Here is a 20,772-nt window from a genome sequence, read left to right as displayed (position 1 = left end):
ATAAAATACTAATACTAATATATACGTAGTAGATAATTATTTTTATTGAACAAAAAAAAATGTTTCCTTACAACAACGTTTGCCGGGTCAGCTAGTAATATAATAAAATTATGTTATGTTACATTAGAAAACCACTGTGGTTTGTATAAAGTATAAACTATAAACCATAGCAGTCTTCATTAGGAACACTACAAATGCATATAAAAGTAATTTTCAACTTACTTTTTATGTTGGCTAACGTTAGGATATCTAAAGTAATAACCAACGGGGTACCTACTACATTTATTAGCCACGGTAGCAAATACCTCAACGCCATATACCTATGTTATTTTCTCGATGTACAAAGCCGAAATTATTTGCCATTGTTAACATACTCACATTTTATACATAAATATATTTTATAACACAAAGGAACACAGGACAATTCAATTAAGTTTTATGTTGTAACTTCATATTTGATTGAATTTAACTTAAAATTTCTCATCAGCGATTTATACATTATACAAAAATATACATGTTATAAATACAGACCTGTCCTTGAATTGTTTCACGGATAAGAAATTTTATTATAAAAGTAAGAATGAAACAGCTAATATAAAACGAAATACAATAATAATAATGAGATTAGCTAAGGTAAACCAAATATTTCCTTTTTAGATTTTAATTTAAATGGCCATAAACAAGATGTTGCTAACACCTTTTATTTACAATTAAAGGAATGTTCGTAGCCCTACCAGCCCCTGGACAAAACCCAGGGGAGCCAACCGTCCTCTGTCACACACGATTGATCGCACACTGTTCCCGTCTTGTTACCATTATTATAATTCTATATTTTTATACCAGACATAGTATACTTGAAAAATATCGTAACCTTATATCTTTGTTACTTAAAAACTAATTGTAAAATTCAAAATATTAACTTGTAATGAATCTATTTTCATATCCCTTAAAACTAAATTATTCAATTTGCACCCTTATAACTAAAGTACTATTTCGTCTCTTTCAATCAAGTTGTGTTTACGCTGTAATAAAAAGAGACAAAAGATTTATTTTAATTACAGGAGGTATTAACGTCATACAACAAGTTATACATAATATAATTTTGGTCTATCAAAATTTGTACAACAACATCCCTATTTCAATTCATGGGTCGCCTCACACTCTCTTCTACTGTGAGTGATATCCAACCTTATATTATGGAATAATAGTTTAACAGATTTTAAAACTAAATATATAAAAAACAACAACTTACATTTAAATATTTAACCGATTTAAAAGCGCGTTGACGACACTAAATTATTATAGCCTAATTTTATAGCTCATACGGACAGTGTCATAATTATAGAATTTATTTTAATTGTCTGTGTACAGAAGACACCCAATATAATCTATATTATAAAACCGGATGTTGTCATTCTTTGACAGATATAAATGCGATTTTATTCTCCGTAACTCGACGTATGACGTTTCAACTGTGATCAGCATTAATAGCCATTAAAGAATACTATACTTATTATTAAACATAAAAATGCGTAGATTTAAGGGTGGCATTCTTTGAATATCCACATAAAGGTTATTGCTTTAAATACATACTGTACACTAGTGGCCTGTCTCAGCGTCGCATTTTTTTTTTAAATATTTTGGTAAAACATATAGCTACAGGTATAGTGGCGAAAGAAATTTTGAATTTAAATCAAATAAATTTATTCTTTACAAACATACAAGAAAATCCATAACTCTTTGTATCAGCATAGACTTAAATGGTTTAAATAACTTTTAAGCCGGTTGCAGACCGAAAACTAAGCTATGCCAAGGCTAAACTAAGCTATGCCAAGCAAGCTAGGCTAAGCTAAGCTAGAAATAAATAGCGTGCACACCAACAGCTAACCCAAAGTTCAGTCAGTGTTGCGTAGTATATGCAAAGGGTGTGCGGGGTAGCGGGAGGGGCTTAGCTTAGCTCGTGTAGCTGCGCATCGGCATACACAACTAACTTAGCTTCGCATATTTTAGTTAGCTCACATAGCTTAGTTCGCATAGTTTGCGGTCTGCACAGACGTATGGAAAATTGCGTCAGCTATGCGAGCTAAGCTAAACTAACTTAGCTTAGCTCTTGGTCTGCAACGCGTATTAGAATAAATCATGTATTTTCCTGACATCGAAGCTACAGCGGTTGATACAGTAAATTAAGTATTTTTGTTTTTTTAGGCCAAACCGTAATTGAGATATTTTCCGAACGGTAAACGAGATAATCCTGTCATCAGCCCCATTCCCCATACCCCAAGTAAATACGGGGTGATCCGTCAAACCGTCAACTCGTAATGTATGGAGGTAAATTATTAATATTTTTGCGGAATTCGAACGAATTTCCTTTGGCTTGTGGTGGACTCAAAGCTATAGCTAAATACTTAGATGCAAAAATCTAGTAAACAATTATAATAATTTATCTAAAAAAAACCATTTTGACATTAGTTGCTACAAGCTACGGGCGAGAATTATGTGTAGGTACATAGTTAATTAATGTGTTAGCACTGCCTAACTGGCAATAACACTATCTTTTTTTATTTTCTTGATTAAAAAATATATATCTTAACAGAAATTATATACATTTCTGTTGTAATAAAAATCTGTGCTCGGCTGTATAATTTATTGTTAAAAGCGCTGTTGATAAGATTAAAATAATAACAAAACTTTATAGGCTATGGAACGATTTGAAAATCGAAACTGAGAGGAAATGTAATTGAACTCACAGTTGCTTATGTAATATTATTTACTGTATAAATCTGTAATACCCCATATTGAAGACTCTGTATTCATTGTTTGACGAATTACGTAGACTGTAGAAGTATTTGAATTTGATTCTTTTTGTAATGCTTTTATACGATTAATAAATTAAATACATTATCGATAAAAAAAAGGTTACATTTAAAAGATACCTAGCGTGCACCGTCCGTTTTACTACCATCTTTTAAAAAGTATCCGGTTTGATTCAATCATAATAAGCAAAATATTATCTGACGAATAGTTATCGTTTGGAAATATGGCAATAGTTAAGCGTTTAATGGTAGTTGATTCTATTTTCAAATTCTTCTACATATCTACTTAAACTATCTAATGCAAATTAACATCTGCTTTCCAACTTTTTACCTAAAAGAATTTAAGCAAACATGGCGGTTAAAAAGCGAGCGCATCTGCCGCATTGTCCAATCGCCGACCAATCGCACGCATTCCCGCTCCCCTAGCTGTCAGTTAGCTGTCAAATTCCAATTTTTTTTACTCGTCAGGGCGTTGACATGCCAGTACATGGCCCTAACAATTGAATTGATTGAATTATACTCAATTCAGACACCATTATATCTGTGTAGCCATTACCACCCGCATGATGGGGTTATTTGCAAGCTATTACAGCAAATATCGTGATAACAACTTTGTTGAATGTTAATGTTAAGTGATTTTGCATAATTGGTGGGAATATTGATTGTAACGATGTGTTTTGCGTTTTATATTATGTGTTAGGTATGATAATGACTAAGTCCGTATCAATTTAATTGACAATAATACGACTTACTAAAAGGTTTGTCGAATGCATTATATTTATCTTTTATGGTAGAATAATTATACTGATTTAAAGAAGTGTTGGCCTAGTGTCAGCGTGCGACACTAATCCTTGAGGTCGTAGGTTCGATCCCTGGCTGTGCACCTATGTACTTTCTTTTGATGTGCGCATTAAACATTCGGTCTAACGGTGAAGAAAAACATCGTGAGGAAACCGGCTTTTCTTAGACCCAAAAAGTCGATGGCGTGTGCATACAGAAGGCTGATTACCTAATTGCCTATTAGATTGACAAATGATCATGAAACAGATACAGAAATGTATCTGTTTCTGCTAAATGTGTCTGGATTATATATACAATAAATAAATAACAAGAAACATTTGGCGCTACAACCTTTTGAGCTGGGCCTCAAATTTCTGTATCTATTAGTAATCATTTGTTTTTTTATTAATAGACAAGTAGGTGATCAGTCTTCTACGTGTGAAACACACCATAGCGTTTTGGGTCTAAGGCATGTCGGTTTTCTAACGATGTCTTCCTTAACCGTACGAGCGAGTGTAAAATGCGCACATAATATACTGACAGTCTATTGGTTCACAACCGGGGTTCGAACCTACGACATCAGGCATGAGAGTCGCCCGCTGAAGCTACTAGGTCAACACTGCTCTAGAGACTTAGGGAGAGTTCAAGTATTACGCAACGAATTTTGGGGGGTCCTTTTGTAAAACGTTACCATGCGGAGCGGGGATTGAATTTGTTAATATTATTTTCGACTTTCTAGTAGGTACTTTACACCACATAATGGTAGCTTTTAGGTATAAAGAGTAACTAGGTGGTCATGAAACGTTTTACTACTTGGGTACAGAAAAACGTTACGGCGCGTTACATGGGGAGGGGGTCAATAATCTCCAAAAATTGCGTGACGTAATCCTTGAACGCTCCCTTACTTAATATATTAAATATATGTGAAATTAAAATGAGGCGGGCAGAGCCTTAAATTTAGCCTTCATATCGTCTAGCTATCATTAAATTATATACACAATATAAGATTCACCTTGATCAGAATCACGCAATATTGACTCGGGCGGTGTTTGCGCACAGAATCACACGCAACTCGCCTGCGCAAACATTTGGGCGCGTAATGGATTAGTGGTGTACCGTCAGTCGTCTCCTGTTACAAGCAAATATTACCACTTCGTCAGCGCTACGCAAGCATCGCTATATTTTGTAAATGGAATACCAGAAATACAAAATTAAGACGTTTTGTTAACCAAATCTTTCGCTGGAAAAAGTATTAATTTGTAAGTAGTATTGGCCTAGTGTCTTCAGCGCGTGACTCCCAATAGCTAAGGTTCAAACCTATGGCGGTTCGAACACCGGCTGTGGGACTTTCAGTGGAAGTGCGCATTTAACATTGCCTCGTAGGATGAAAGAAAACATCGTAAGGAAACCGACAGGCCTTAGACCTAAAAAGTCGACGGTGTGTCTCAGGCACAGAAGGTTGGTCACCTACTAGTCTATTAGAAAAACAAATGATCTCGAAACAGATACAGACAGAGATAGATGCTGTTAGTAATAATTTTACTTAAGAATTGTACCGAGACTTAAAGGTTGTAGCGTTGGTTTTTAGTTATTTATCGGCGATTTACGATAAACAACTTTGTTTGAAATTTGATGAATATAAATGTGTTCCATTTGGTTATACCCATTGGAAATGGGGCTATACGTTACTTTTTTTTTTATTTTATATCATTAAATTTCGCATGGAGTAAGCTGAAATAATTAGTGCTGAAATAAATGACGGAGAGTTACATTATACATCTCATTGATTTGAGAACTGGCAGTAGGTACTTCAAGTAAATTTAGAGTAAATTTTATGTATTAAATTTACAATAAATAAGTGTAATATTTTGACTTGACTTTGACAAGATTTTGTACCACTATGTATATTTTGAAATAAAAAACATCATAGATAGGTTAGAAACGAATCACAATGGCGTAAAGCGTTCTTGAAAAAAATGCTAAAATGGAACTATGTAACAAAATTTTAATGATGGAATTTTGTAGCGAAACTTGATAAAAAGGAAACCTCTCATATTTTAATCTGTCGCGTTTAGATAGTAAACAATTCAATAACTTAATTTATAAGAACAATCCACAAACTTAGTCACCTACTAACAGTATTTAGGAATGATAAAGAAATTATTTACGATTTCAATTGGGACGTTGTTAAAATCGTTAAAAATAATATTTTGATAACGATTATGAAAAGATTAGCAAAAATTTTCAGGTGCTTAAAGCGCTTGATAAATACTGTGTTTCTCTTCATTCAATTTAAAACATTTTTAAATTAAACAACTTAAGTTAACCGTTCATAATGCATTTGCACCCGAAACTTCAAGTGCTTCGGGCATTGCACAAACAGACACACAACCGCCAGTATTTGTTTTGTTAACGGATTGCGTCGGTTTAGTGGACAAGTGTCTCACGTTACCAAACATATTACCTTTGTGACAGGGCAACTTTCAGGGTTGCAGCGCTAAGCATGACTCCTATACTTTGCGTGTTGTTCCCACGAGAATTTAAGTGCGTGCTCCTAATGCCTACTGCTGATAGAGGAAAAATCTATGTTTTTTTTTAGTATAGTTAATTACTTAAAGATGTCATGTGGAACATGGTGTAATGGTTGCAGCTCCTTACAAACATTTTGTAAAACAAAAAACTTGGCTATTAAAAAGAGTGGCGGAGAGTTTGTTGTCAGTTCTTCTCGTCCGTTCTACGCCCTTGATTTCAAAACTAATGTAAATTTAGAAGCATTTAATATGTGGTTATTTATTTACGTTCATACATTATGTTACCTAAATGAATAAATGATTTTGAATGTGAATATATGTCGAAAACGTACTAGATTTTGTTATACAAGTCATATTTCACACCAAGACTCGACTCTGAATCTCACCATTAACTAGATTAATTCTAAATTAATTTTAATTGGAACAGTGCCTAATAAAATGTAATTTTTTTTTAATTTTTAAATTTGGCCTATTGATTTGAGCCTTTAACTGTCATCCTTTCTATGTGCACAATCAACTCGTAAGGAACATGCGGAAACCTTAGAACCAAAAACTCGATGGCTATCTCAGCCACTGACTGATCTTACCTATTAGAAAAATAATCACGAAACAGGTCGAAATCGGACGCTAAAACCAAACGGCCACTTTAAAAAAAAGATATAAAGTTTGTACGTATATAAGTTCGTTCGTAGGAACTTCTCTCCTACTGAAGCGACTTCCTTCATCAGTGGAAAGACAAGCAATAGCTATATTTGAACAGTGTGAGACTTACGTTCCACCGGAATGGAGAAAAAAGGGTATTTGAACACTTTTGTGTAAACAAGCAACTCGAGGTATTGGTTAGGGCTTTTCAATACAGGCACGACATTCAGTAATGAAGACTGCGAATTGTGCATTATAATAAAAACAAAATATTACATTATACAAAACATAGATTCGCCTATATCCCGTATGTATGGGACAATCATTGGCCAGTCTCAATACAGCCTGTGACCGAATCAGCTCGGACTCTTGTGCATTATCTCCTGCTTTAATTGCCAGTCTCTTCTTACTTTATAATGGCTTCCCATTTAGAAAAATAGATTCGCCAACGTCCCGTAATGTGGGAGAATCGATGGCAATACAGATTAGTCGTCGTGACCGAATCAATGAATATTATTAGACGTTTATAATAAGTGTTAGTGCACGTTAATATTAAGTGCTCTACACAGAGAAAAATCCTTATTAATAAACTTGGTTTAAGACTTAAATTACTTATTAGTCTTAAGTAAGGCTAGATTGTAATGTTCCATGATGTCTTAGTAAAGACACATGTATTAAATAAAAAAAGGGTGCGTGTACTTATGTACGCGCGTAAGAATTTATACTTCTTTGGCTTTCTTTATTTTTTTTAAATATAATTAATTAATAATTAATATTTAACGTAAAAAATTAATAATATTTAATATTTAGTATATTATTCAATTATTAATTAATATTAATAACAATTATAATTATTACTTTATTATATTATTCCCATCTCGCTCGCTCACGCTATAATCACACTGACAACTTTGTGTCTCAGGTGCGCGCGCATCGTAAAATTTCACTCTCACCAATTTTTCATAACGCGCCTAAAGAAGTATAACTTCAAAAAAAGTTAGACGTTTATTATACAATGAATACAGATCAAAATACTGTAGGTACTGTCACCTTTACAACATCACGTTAGAATTTATAAAAACTGTATTCATGCCTGAACTCAAGCAACTTATTCTAGACATGTTTCCGTTACCAAGCGACGTCGCGCAAGAGCTAGTGTAATAAAATAGGCATTTATTAAGATGTTAATTAAATAACTAATAAGCCGAGGGCACATGGGCTGGACAGGCGGACAGTGAGACGTGTCAATTACGAAAACAAGGGATTAACTTGGACCGATAGGGTTGTTAATTTGCGACTCATGCGATATTTTCATTTCGTTATTTGTGACAGATTGGTTATCTTAGATAGGTCGGTTGAAACACGTTTTATTAAATAGTTATATATCCGGATTGTTATATCACATTACATCTACTATATAAAAATAAGTCGGGTTTTCCTTCCTGACGCTATAACTCCAGAACGCACGAACCGATTTCCACGGTTAACCGAGTTCCAGAAAATTCAACGGAAAAGCGGGATCACCAAACGAAATGTTACATAAAACGAAGCCATCTGGTGGCGAAACGGAGTTCGCCGAGTTTGCTAGTTACATATAAAAGCTCACTTGTAGTGTAGAATGAAACTATATGATGCATAGACAAATCGAAATTTATGACACCAATTCCAGTAAAAACACAACTTTTAAAATGCACTATCCAACAATAACAGTTAATTGAGTGAATTCATTTATTATTTATTATGTATATAAACACACTAGCAGCTTAATAAGCTGATGCGCGCGTATTTGGGGATTTGGAGAAATTATCCAACCTATTCTTAGAAGAGTCCAAAGAGGCTGCACTAATTATACTTTCCGGAAGCCTATTCCAGTCGGCCACTACTCGGTTAGGGGGAAAATTCTTTAGGGAATTTGTATTCAATTTTGTGGTCTTCAGCTCTTGCCAGACACGCCAATAGGGTATGACGTTTTACTCCACTGTACGAGCGAGTCTTAAATATGCACATACACTTTTGTCTAGTCTTTATAGTCCATTAGAGCATAGCCAGGGATCGAACCTTTGACCTCAAGGTGTGAGAGTCGCACGCTGGTACCACAAAGTACGCTATTTTACAATAAAACTTATAATAAAAAGCAACAAAGTATTTAACATAGGTTGTCTACGTTTTGTCAATCACAAACAAGGAATACAAAACGCCTAAACAAATTTAAAGACACATTAACCCGACATGTCCGACACCACGCTCTTGTTTACTCTTCTACAATAATAAACGTCAAAACTTCACTTTTCGGCCTGCAGGTTACCCCGCTGCAGGGGGCCGCTAAGAGCCTGCATTGAAATATCTTTTATCTCAACGTTTGAATTAGAAAAAATTGACACCTGTCATAAGTCAGATCCCACGTCGCTTTTGTATAAATAGTTGCGAATGCGAGACAAAAAGTCGTGCGGTTCATTGACTTGCGGATGGACTGATTCATAATATTTATGCACATATTTTAATTATGTATTAGCATTGAATGATATATGAAATCAATTTGCAATTAGATATTGAATACACAAAATTGATGAACCAATCAAGCCATAAAATGCCATAAAAGTCTTAATATAGAAATTTACGTATGTTGTATCGCACTGACTCAGTGGTTAACCTGGGTCCGATTCCTGATAAACAATATTTGGGTTGTATTTATAACATCTGGAGCATTGTTGACCTAGTGGCGACTGAAGCCACTAGGCCCCCTAAGGTCGTAGGTACGATCCCCGACTGTGCAACAATGGACTTTCTTTCTATATGCCCTTAACATTCGCTCGAACGGTGACAGAAAACATCGTGAGGAAATCGGTTGCTTAAAACAGTCGACGGCGTGCGTCAAGCACAAGTGGCTGATCACCTAATTGCCTATTACATTTACAAATGATCATGAAACAGATACAAAAATCTGAGGCCCAGACCTAAAACGGTTGTAATGCCATCATTCATCATTTATCATATTTTATAAACTTTTTCCGCAGGCCCCTCAAAACTTTAAACAACAATTCTTAGTTTAGCTTGATAAATAAATACCTAATTTAAATGTATTATTTCTTTACAGTACCCAAACTGATGATACCTCCGGCGGACTTCGTGAATCAAGGTGTCCTAGGAAGTCCCCAGGATGGGATGCGAACCCCTACTGGCAGTCAAATGCTAAGCAACCCCATCCTCAACTTGAACAACACCGGCAGAACCAACTTCACCAACAAACAGCTTACAGAACTGGAAAAGGAATTCCACTTCAACAAATACCTCACGCGAGCGAGAAGGATAGAAATAGCCTCCGCTCTACAACTGAATGAGACGCAAGTCAAGATCTGGTTTCAGAATCGACGAATGAAACAAAAGAAGCGGATCAAAGAAGGTCTAATAGTCGCTCCAGAAGTTACACCTTCCACCTCACACGGCATTGGCTCTAATGAAAACAGCCGAGAATCGAGCTAGAGTGATAATTGACATTAAAGTGGAAAATCTATAATATCATTCGACTATGTGCCAAAATTTTACAACTATAACCAGTGACAGCCATCCGTAACTTAAAGAATCTTTTGACAGTTACCGCTCAATATTAAAAAGGTCCTACTGAATAGTCTTACACCGAAATTAGTGGCGATTCGGAAACGAGATTTATCGCGAACTAGGATGTATGTCACAATTCAATAGAAATCTTTAAAATTTTATTTAATACTAGCTGCCCCGCAAACTTCTTTTCGCCGTAATGTGATTCTTTTACTTAGCCTACCTTTTTAGTAGCTAGCTAACATATTATGGAACATTCGTTGCCTTTTGCGTTCACGATGTTTCGTTCAATTTTTCAAAAAAACCTTCCTTAGAGTTCAAGGAATTAATAAAAAAATACTGTAATTGTTCCAGCCGTCTTCGAGCAACGTATTGCGATTAATTATTTATATTTAATGTATAATTTTGGCAAATAGTAATAAAAACATTTCCCAGGGTTTTGAGAACAGTGGCTAGTCTACGATGATAAATATCCCTGTCAAAATGTAAGCTCAAATAGATTAAGCTTCATATTGTAGATTAGAATTACGTTAGTCGTAATGATTGCAGATAATTAATTTAATATTTTGTAATTTTTGCGTAAAATGATGCTAGCGTATTGTTAATTTATAAGATTTTTAATAATTTTATAGGTGCTTCATTGTTTAAATGTGGAATGAGATTATTTACTTTAAGTTTGCAACATTAAAATTGAACATACCCAGGCCATTTATGTATATTCAGATACGGAAATATAACGTAGAGGAATGTTAGTCTGTGGTTCAGTAAAATACCGATTTTGATTTTTTTACTTTCAATTGATGGTTTTACGGCAACATATTCTTCAAAATGGCAAATACTAGTGCAGACTTAAAAATGGTGGCGTATTTAAAATAGTTTAGTCAGGCCGTTTTAAAAAGGCCAGATATTATAAATTCCTTGGGTTCTCCAATAGTTTTCGGGCGATCATAAACTTCATAGATTTAGCGCTAATTTAACATGGATTTTTTTGTCATAGACATGCCGGTTTCTCCGGGGTATTTGTTGTACACAAAACAGTTGTACGGAAGTTGAACATCACATAAAACTTTGGTTTTGAATTAAACGGCTGGGTATTTTCAATAAATGCCAACTCAATTTTATACGTTTTTACATTGTATAATGCTTTTCGTTTATAGAATATTTTTACCAAAGCTGCTAAAACTTATTTATTAAGCAACATTACAATAATTCTAAGTAATGTACAGGATATAAAATAACTGTATATAATTACAATTGGTCTTTAGATTTGACTGTGTGTACATTTTTGTATTGTTAAGTATTTTAAATTCATCAATAAATTAATTGCTCTATTTTCAATTGAAGTTTTATTGTATGTAGCAATTAATTTAAAGAGTGTAGTAAATAGAGAGTATTGACAATTCTGGGGTAAACTTTGATCAAATAAATCGGCATTATTTAGAAAAACTATTTATTTATTTTTAAAGTCTGAGTACATAATTTCTATATTTCTTAATTTTTGAAATTAAAACAATTTATATAAGGACTTTGGTGAAATATATAAACGGAAAACCCGAAGCCTAAAATTATAATTAAAATTATTCAATGACAAAACATTTATATAATAGTAAGCAGAAAATTATATTAAAATAAAAAACCATAAAATTCAAATTTCATTTTGTAATTTGTCCTTAAATTTTATTCGTGGCCTTGATTTTGAATTTTAAGTTATCGTTATTCAATTTATCAATAATTGACGTGTTTTTGAAGGCTGCTCCGGGTGTTAAAACTCCACACCTAGAAATAACAATCTAATTTATAATACCTTGATTTTAAAAGTAATTTATCAGTTCCTGACCAATTATGTTTATGCTGCAATTAAAACAGAGTCAGCGCCATCTATGGTCCAATCACAAACACGCGACGCGATCATTTTGAGTCATTCGTCTTTTGTTCATTTATTATTATTCATTAAGTACACAACGTCACATATAATGAATTTTCTATAGCATAAGTTACAATCTATCTATTATAAAATACATGACAATTACGGTGAACATAAATTTTACGAAAATAAAAAGATAATAAAAATATTACACTTCAAATTTTAGTTTTTACTTAAATTTGAAGTGTAATTAAATTGTACGTATATTTTTTGTTATGCATTGTCACAGCACGGTAGTATAGATTCAAAACAACAGCACATGCAGCCATATTAAATTACAATAAATTCATTTAGTAACTAATATTTAATAGAAGAGTCTTATAAGACTGATTTATTTTTATAGGTATCGGAATTCGTAGAGCAAAGTTGTTACAGCAAGGTGCAAGAATATAATTTTTTTAGATCAAACGAATACCCAAAATGTTGTGTACATAGTATAATTGCTACTTATAAATACATACTTGGGAATTTTCTCTCTCTCCGTAAGAATAGTGAGGGCAGAATAGATTACAGCAATCGCCGTTCCCTCGTATGGCGCATTTCGTTTACCTATTGGCTAGAAAAAAAAATATAACATAGTATTAGATCTGATAAAGAAAGAAGGAAAAAACTTTATTACACAATAAAAAAAGATGTTCAGGTAAAATAGAAAGTTTACTAGGATTCCCTGTGTTGTGGGCAGCAACTCTCTTCCTTTTGACATATTAACGGTAGGTACTTGACGTAATAATTATTACTTAGTGTATGTTTCACAATTTACAGATAAGTTCCAAATTAGCTATTTATTACTTATTGGTAGGATAAACACTATTGTTGCGTTTCACGACTGTCAGATAGCGCTATTCGTCACATAAAGTCCATCAAAAGTTATGAGTCCGATGAATGTCAAATAGCACAATTTATCTTCCAAATAATTTATGTGTTGCATAGCTATTTGGTACTTTATCCATACATTGTGAAAGACCCTTATATTTTTATAGTTTAACTATCTGAGAGTTACCATATTGACGCTATGAATTATTTTACGTTATTCATTTCAGAATGTTCATTTTGTCTATGTTAGTAATATCATAAACTAGTAGCCGCCTCAGTAGCGCAGTAGTAAACGCGTCTCTGAGTTCGACAGAAATAATTGTTTCAGGTGCAGTACCAGGTTACGAGAACTATATTATGTAACATCACTATCGGATTAAATTTTAATAAATTATATACAAAATTAACTATACGAGTATGGTCAAGACTCAAGAGGGGGCCATGGGGGACATACGAGTAACTCCCACTTGTGATCTAGTATAACTGTTTTACAATTTTAAATGATAACTAAATAGCTATTGCAAGTGATTATTTACAGATTATAAAATCTTGTGTTTACGGTCTTATTTATAAAAAATAAACTTAATCTGTGAACTGACACGAGTTCTAGATCCGCCCTTGGTATAGGTACGAAAGATTAAAATTAATGTTATCTGTCCTAAGAGGTATAGCATGAAAAACTGTAAAGCCCTATCGTCGAATAGACTACGTTCCACCATCAAACACCACGACAGCCATCCATGTCAACCAATAAAAATTGGTATATAGGATACATAGATGGGTATGTTCCGATATACACTGCGAGTACTGTATAGTGCTCCCACTGTTCAAAAATTCGTTCCGCTATGGACTGCCAGTATACAGCCGCAGCGTCCTAGGGAAATATATGACGTCACAAATCCCCGCTATACTTCTACTGCGAGCACTGGCGTTTTCGAGGTAAGGTACTCGCAGTGCTTTGATCACGTGATCAATCAAAACCACTTGAATGCCTAACGGCTGATATAACTTACAGTTTAATAACAAACATTTAAAATTCTAACTTACTTTCTTTGTAGTATTAATTCAATTGACAGTTAATATTAATATAGATTTTTTTAATGCGATAATACTCCAATAATAGTTTTTCTTGTTGAATTGAAAAACTTTGATGCACTCATTTGAAAACTGTGTCGAAAAACGAAGCTGACTAGTATACTGGACTGCGTTCCGTTTTAAATTGTAACCAGTATAGCTGGCTATAGAGAAACGGTTTCACAGTATACTAAATTGACGGTACTCTGTACAGTGGTCGCAGTGTATATCGGAACATTTATATTAAATTATTATTATTAAATAAAAACCAAAATTTATAGAGAATGCAACAAAAATAATTTATTACTGATTTTTTAATTAATCATCTATACTAATATAGAAAGCGGAGTTTGTTTCTTTAGTTTTAATGCGATATTTATTATTATTTTCTAATATTAATTAGTATTAATTTAAATATTCAATTTAAATCATTTCTGATTATAATTCAGACGCACATATAAAATCGCAAAACAGGTGTTTTAAATGTAGAAACTCAAAGCATGTGGATAAATATTATAAATATTATAAATACACAGTGAACAGAGGCGGCGTGCGTGCCAACATGCGCCACTAACTTCAATCTGTTAATTTTGTGTCACGGTGCGCGCATCGTAAAATTTCACTCTCATCAATTTTTCATAACGCGCCTAAAGAAGTATAACTTCAAAAATTGGTTTAACTAAATATGTCTTAAATAAAAATTTATCTAAAGCTAGTATAAACAATAATACTCACGTAAACTTCAACTATCATCTCTTCGCACGGAGGTCCCTTTACATCTCCCTTCCAACCAACTCCCACCATCAGATAATCAAATCTCAGTCTTTCCATTATCTTTTCATCTGGATCTCCATACGTTACCAACCCCAGTGAGGCGATCCTTGGGTATTTTATAAAGAAAGAACATAAACCGAAGAATTTTAATAGGAGAAGGATGAGGTAGCCACCAATAATGGAAACAAGAGAAGTGAAAAGAGATGGTAGGGAACGGTAACGCTTAAACTGTATTGGACGGGAATGTTTAAAATAGTTCTGGGTTCGCTCAACAACGATTTCCTCCGACCCTGGGAATGGAATGCACCAGCGGTTGAATCTCTTATGCACGAAAGTCCTGTAATAATAAAATGAAAGTCGAAACAATTTATTTGTCTTTAGTAGGTACATAACCTCTAAAACTACTTTCGTTTTGATGATTTTCCGTTGTTGTTTAATATTACAAATACATTTTTTATTAAAGATATATCCACATATATAAATTCGTAGTATATACGTAATAGCGCTGATTCAACATTAAAGAAATACCTACTTAAAAAGTAAACTCTCTTTTGAAAACAGTTGTGATTGAAAATTTGCGCCTTTAGTTATTAATGAGCAATTATGTATGTTTTATTGTTTGCTTTAACATAACTTACAGTTATCGAATCAATTGTGATATTCATAGCAAAATACAATTTAAAGCTAAGTAAAACACCATAAGATTGTGTTTTACTTAGTTTTAAATTGAAGAGCGAGAAATAGCAAGAAATAACGAATCTACAAGAAGGGAATCGCTGCGTTGTTAAGGTAAGTTCGATAATACAGATAAAAATTTAACATTACGTGTACGTTTCATATGTTGCATATCCATCGACATATTATCTATATGAAATATAGTAATTTTCACTTTGTCAAACTCATGTTTAAATTGCATGTTTTTATTATGATTAAGGCTTACGTGTTGCAAGTGTTGCAAATCCTGGTGTAAGAAGACTTTCAAATTGATATCAAAGAGGCATAATTTTTTTTTTAAATATGATACAGAAACCTACACAGATCAATAAAAGACAGCTATGGACACCTATTTTTATCGTATCTCCCAGGTCGTATCAGGAGGACCTACACTGGAAGCTAATTTTGATAATCATATCGTTAACGACTCCAACTAACTATTTATTCTCTTTAATAACCCATTTAAGTGTGTACGTTAAGATAAAGTACATATGACCATCATACCTTGTCTTTAATTCCGGCTCCAAGTTAAGATCTCCTTGTACCTTTGAACTGCCCCAAAAAGGTTTCGCCATCATACTGTAACAATTTTTTTTAAAGAAAACATCTCCGACTGTATTGACCATATATCGGTCTAGTTGCGTTCAATATATAGTTAGATATTATAAAATAAAATTACTAAAAGAAAAACAAATGAGTTCGCACTAAAATAACTTCGCTGTTCTAATATGAAATAATGAACAAGAATAAATAATAAGTAACGTCTATGTCTGATGCGAATACAGAATTAACAGCAAAAGAAAAAAAATATGTATAAGAATTTAAAATAATCTAAGCTATGTATTATTATTTGTTTTTGTCATGATTGGAAATAAAACGGGCTTTATTATTATTATGTCTGATGCGAGCGACTAAGAAGTGAAGCCGACCATGTTTTTTTTAATGGAATCTCGCTGTTGTCCTGAAGGGAGAACGACCGCACCACCACCCTGCTTTTATATCTGATAACCAGTTAGAGGGTTAACTGGTACTGGTTACTCCGACGCAACACTTGACATTTTACAGCTTATTATATATATTCAGTTTTGATTTAGAAACTAATAATAAAATAGACGCATAAATAGCTACTTCATATATGACTGTAATTAGATGAACTTATATAGTAAGAAAAAATATGTTTATTTTTAATTGTGGCTACAACCTTAAGGTTGCGCGTGATTTCTGTATGTTTTGTGATAATTAGCTTTTTCTAAAACGCAAATAGGGGATCAGCCTTCTATGGCTGACATGTGTACTCGTACCTACTCGTATATGCTACAATATAACTCTTTAATTTTTTTCCTAGAATAAAGTGCGACTTTACAATCTAGCCTATAAAATAATTATGACTATTAGCTAGTAATATTATGTTGACTTAAGTTTCTACAATACTTGTGTTAGCTTAAGCCAAGGTAACATTAATTAACAGTCTTAGTGTTATATAATGTTTTGACACTATGTTCGTGTTCACTACACAATATTTAAACTCAAAAGGTTTAGTTCTCTTTAGGCGTTGTCCTGTTCCGACTATAACTAAAAACATTATATTCTCCTAGAATAATAGTAGGTACAAAAAGTACTTACTCGTAGACCAAAGCCTCCCACGTACTATTCCTGATGACGTTCTTTGGCAAGCCTCTGATCACATCAGGCTGTGTCGTCAGATATGCTTCTACCGAATTCAATGTTCCTGTAACAATTGGAACTATCATTATGTCGATAAAAGAACACCAAGTTCAAGTTTACCATTAAAATTACGTCTTCAAATTAAAGATACTACTTATTAGTATACGATTACAATGTTAAATCAAACGGGTGTACGTCACGTTATAGCGTAGCACTACTCGTCCATTGGCGAAATTGGAATTGAAGTCAATTTATTTATAGACTGCAACCCCAACATTTATTTCTAGTAAATCATAAAATATATACCCCGGTCAGAATTATAAATAAATATTTTTTTGTTAATAATTAAATAATATAATTTTGGCAGGACAAAACTTGCGTAGATGGTGTGAGTAGTGGTATATATACCTTGGAACTGCTGTTGAAGGAAAAGGACTCCCAGGTCAGCAGTTAGGCATCCAAGACCACACGCATTGATCACTAATACACCACTATCGCATGCTGCGGCGTCATATTTCTTGATGGTTTCCAAGAACTTAAACAATACAAGTAATAATTTTACTTTAAATTTTAAAACAAAAACAAACAAAAAAGCAAGTACAAGTTATTCCGATAGCTGGTGCATTCGTGTAAATTTCCTTTAGATTAAAAAAAGATTATATAATTTGATTCGCAGGAATTATGAGATCACAACGTGGTAAACCAAGAACTTTAGGAACGCCAAAAAATCTCTAAATGGACAGTGAAACTATAACACCTTTTTTATATGGAACATTAACTCCACAACAGTGGATAAAAGGACACAGTGGAGCTTTCAGCAATGATGCTGTTGACGAGCTTACAAAGAGATCATCCGGACTGCTTCCGGCTGGCCCGTACCCGCTCCTTCCCTTGCCCTTCTCGAATGTGCGGACCTGCCCTGCGATTCTGTAACTCACTTTTCGAACTCACACAGCGGTTTTCGCATCGGCGGTCGCTCTGAAATCAGTCGTGGAGCAGTCATTTTATGATTTGGCATTCTGATAAACAATCTGAGTTACAGAATCGCAGGGCTGAATTCACCAAAAATATCGCCCCATTGAACTAAAATGGCACTGTCAGCAGTAAATCCCCTAGTGACAAAGCGACTTTAGCAGTCTGAACAGAATCAATCTCAAAATAATGATAGGGACAATTACGCGCCATTGCCTCCTAAATAAACATCTCTTTGTCCTTGGCGCGATGGACAGTCCCTTGGAGAGAATCAGTCACCCAAGTAGTCCTGAAATGCATGGTCCCAAAGAGTAGCAATCCTCGGAGCAGTAAAATCGCTCTGTGAAGCCTGCGAAGTGCTCAGGAAACTTTTGAGCTTTTGGAAGCTGGGCTGGCTTAATTAGCCAGGAATTGCAACGGACCAATGTGAGTCCACCTTACATATTGAATATTAGAATCTTTACCGTAAATTCACTGCACACATCTATGTAATGTATTTTACATTCAATGGCTGCTTTAACAACTGCTTCTCCATACCACATGAACGGTCCGCTACAGTTCATTACGAGCTTACAGCGACGACACATTGCCTTAATAGATTCTTCATCTTCAGCATCAGCTATTATTATTTGGATACCCGATACGTCTTCTCCTGAAAATTTAAAGCGAGCATTATTCAAATGCACAGAACATACACTATGTTCTATGAAAAATAAATAGTAATATAAGCCTTTATTCAGACAGATTTTTTTATAAATTTGATCATAAACTAGTGACTCTAGTGAGTTGGTGTTTGCCCAACTTCGGCAAAGGCCTCCTCCATGTCATTCCACTCTGCTCTGTTCTGAGCTATTTTTGTAAATTTTTTCCCAGTTACGATTTTTATTTCGTCCTTCAAAAGTGTCTCGTTTTTTCTTCTTATTTCTTGGATACAAATATATGATCCTTTTATTCCTCTTTTCTATACCTCTTATTATATGACCAACCCATTTCCATTTCAGTCATCATATCTTCGTTGTGACGTCTTCAATTTTCGTCTATTAATAATTATTCTATAATTATTATTACGAATATAAGTTTTATAATGTAATGTTAAATAATCCGGACTAAAGCACTTGATATCATCAACATTCAAAAATTTATGGACCAAAAATAAAATCACTTCACGGTTATTGCATCTCTAATTATTCTGTTGTAACTAAGAATTAGGTTAAATAGTGCTCATTATCCTCAAGATGAGCTACAGAGGCGAGTTCAATATGATCCCACATGTAAAATCTTAGAGCCGTGTTGGCCTAGTGTCTTCAGGGTGCGGCTCTCATCCCTGAAGCCGTAGCCTAAGAAAGATATTAGATGCGCCAAAACTTCTAATACAGGGTCACTTTTCGGTAGAGTAATTTTTTTCACAGTGGGGTCCGAAGTAAACAAAAAGTTTTGATTTGAAAAAAAATTATATCGTATAACTTAATATTATCTTCAATACACTCAATAAACAACTATAAATAGTATGTTTAACGCAAGAACACATCAGTACCAATCTAGTGGATATTATGAAAAAGATACAGGATGTAGATATTTTCGAATTTTAATAAGAATTAGTAAAAAAAGTCAATTTTCTTATAAAACGCAAAATAAATCATAACTCTGCAGGGTTTGAGCTTAGAGACCTCCCGTAGGACAATTTTTTGCAGCTGATGACCTCATCTATCCCCTACTTTCGTTTGATCCACGACTTTTTGACCACTTATACAGGATAAGTTAATTATTTAAATCTGTTCGACCTCCTGATGGACAGAAAAACTGTGTCCAGTTTATGTTTCAGCCACACTGTTAAAAACTTCTTTTTTATTTCAGACTAGCTGGCCTGGCGGACATCGTACCGCCTAACAGTCGATTCTGAATTTTTTTTTAATACTTAATCTGCTATTCGGGTCACCGGTCTAGCTAGTAAGATAAAAAAAAAGTTGATAATACAACAAATACATTACGTTAAAAAATAAAAATTTACCTTCCCGGAACCCCTCCACTAACACTTGAACTTTATGATATGGTGTTAAAGTTCAAATTGCCTTTAAATATTATTACGAATATTTTGTATGGGAATATAGAAAAGTGTTGTTTTTAGACATTTTCACTCAATTTTTTTAATTTTTCTCTCCGTAAGAACCATCCTCGTACTTCAAGGAATATAAAAAAAGAATCAGACAAATCGGTCAAGCCGTTTTCATGTTATGTCGTGACAACGGAAAACGGGTTTCATTTTTATATATAGGTATAGATAATGTATACAATAAATAAATAGTGAAATTATTTTAGTACGATCTCATTTGTTTTTCTCGATCGGCATCTAGGACCGAGTTATGGGCGTTACCGTCGGAGATGATTTCTTAAATAAATTATGTTACAGTACTATGGCGAAACCTCTAAAAATCGCACAAAGGGCTGATCACCAAGTAGCAAAATTAGGAAAAACAAATGATCATAAAACAGATTTCTAAGGCCCAGCCCTGCGATT

At 33.8% G+C, this 20,772-nt stretch overlaps 2 protein-coding genes across 4 annotated transcripts in view; one reads left to right on the top strand and one right to left on the bottom strand.

Annotated features, from left to right (window-relative positions):
• Positions 1–11,659, top strand: part of LOC125058056 (homeobox protein Hox-D1-like) — a 40,828-nt gene extending 29,169 nt beyond the window's left edge. Inside the window, exon 2 of the mRNA XM_047662067.1 lies at positions 9,861–11,659. Within this exon, the coding sequence (XP_047518023.1) occupies positions 9,861–10,246 (386 nt within the window). The 3' untranslated portion in view covers positions 10,247–11,659. The remainder of the gene's footprint in view (positions 1–9,860) is intronic.
• Positions 11,660–12,067: 408 nt separating this feature from the next.
• Positions 12,068–20,772, bottom strand: part of LOC125058055 (saccharopine dehydrogenase-like oxidoreductase) — a 48,362-nt gene continuing 39,657 nt past the window's right edge. For 2 of the 3 annotated variants that reach the window (XM_047662064.1, XM_047662065.1), the window contains exons 11-17: positions 18,722–18,909; positions 17,694–17,820; positions 17,244–17,349; positions 16,125–16,199; positions 14,868–15,243; positions 12,707–12,801; positions 12,068–12,097 (exon numbers count right to left, since the gene is read on the bottom strand). Coding sequence is in view for 1 of the 3 variants with exons in the window: in XM_047662066.1 (XP_047518022.1) it covers positions 12,753–12,794; positions 14,868–15,243; positions 16,125–16,199; positions 17,244–17,349; positions 17,694–17,820; positions 18,722–18,909 (914 nt within the window). In the remaining 2 variants the exon portion in view is untranslated. The remainder of the gene's footprint in view (positions 12,098–12,706; positions 12,802–14,867; positions 15,244–16,124; positions 16,200–17,243; positions 17,350–17,693; positions 17,821–18,721; positions 18,910–20,772) is intronic. The other variant, XM_047662066.1, reaches the window with a different exon arrangement.

The sequence above is a fragment of the Pieris napi genome, chromosome 17 (genome assembly GCF_905475465.1).
Source record: "Pieris napi chromosome 17, ilPieNapi1.2, whole genome shotgun sequence".
NCBI classification, from domain to species: Eukaryota; Metazoa; Arthropoda; class Insecta; order Lepidoptera; family Pieridae; genus Pieris; species Pieris napi.
This window is presented reverse-complemented; position numbering and strand designations above follow the sequence as displayed.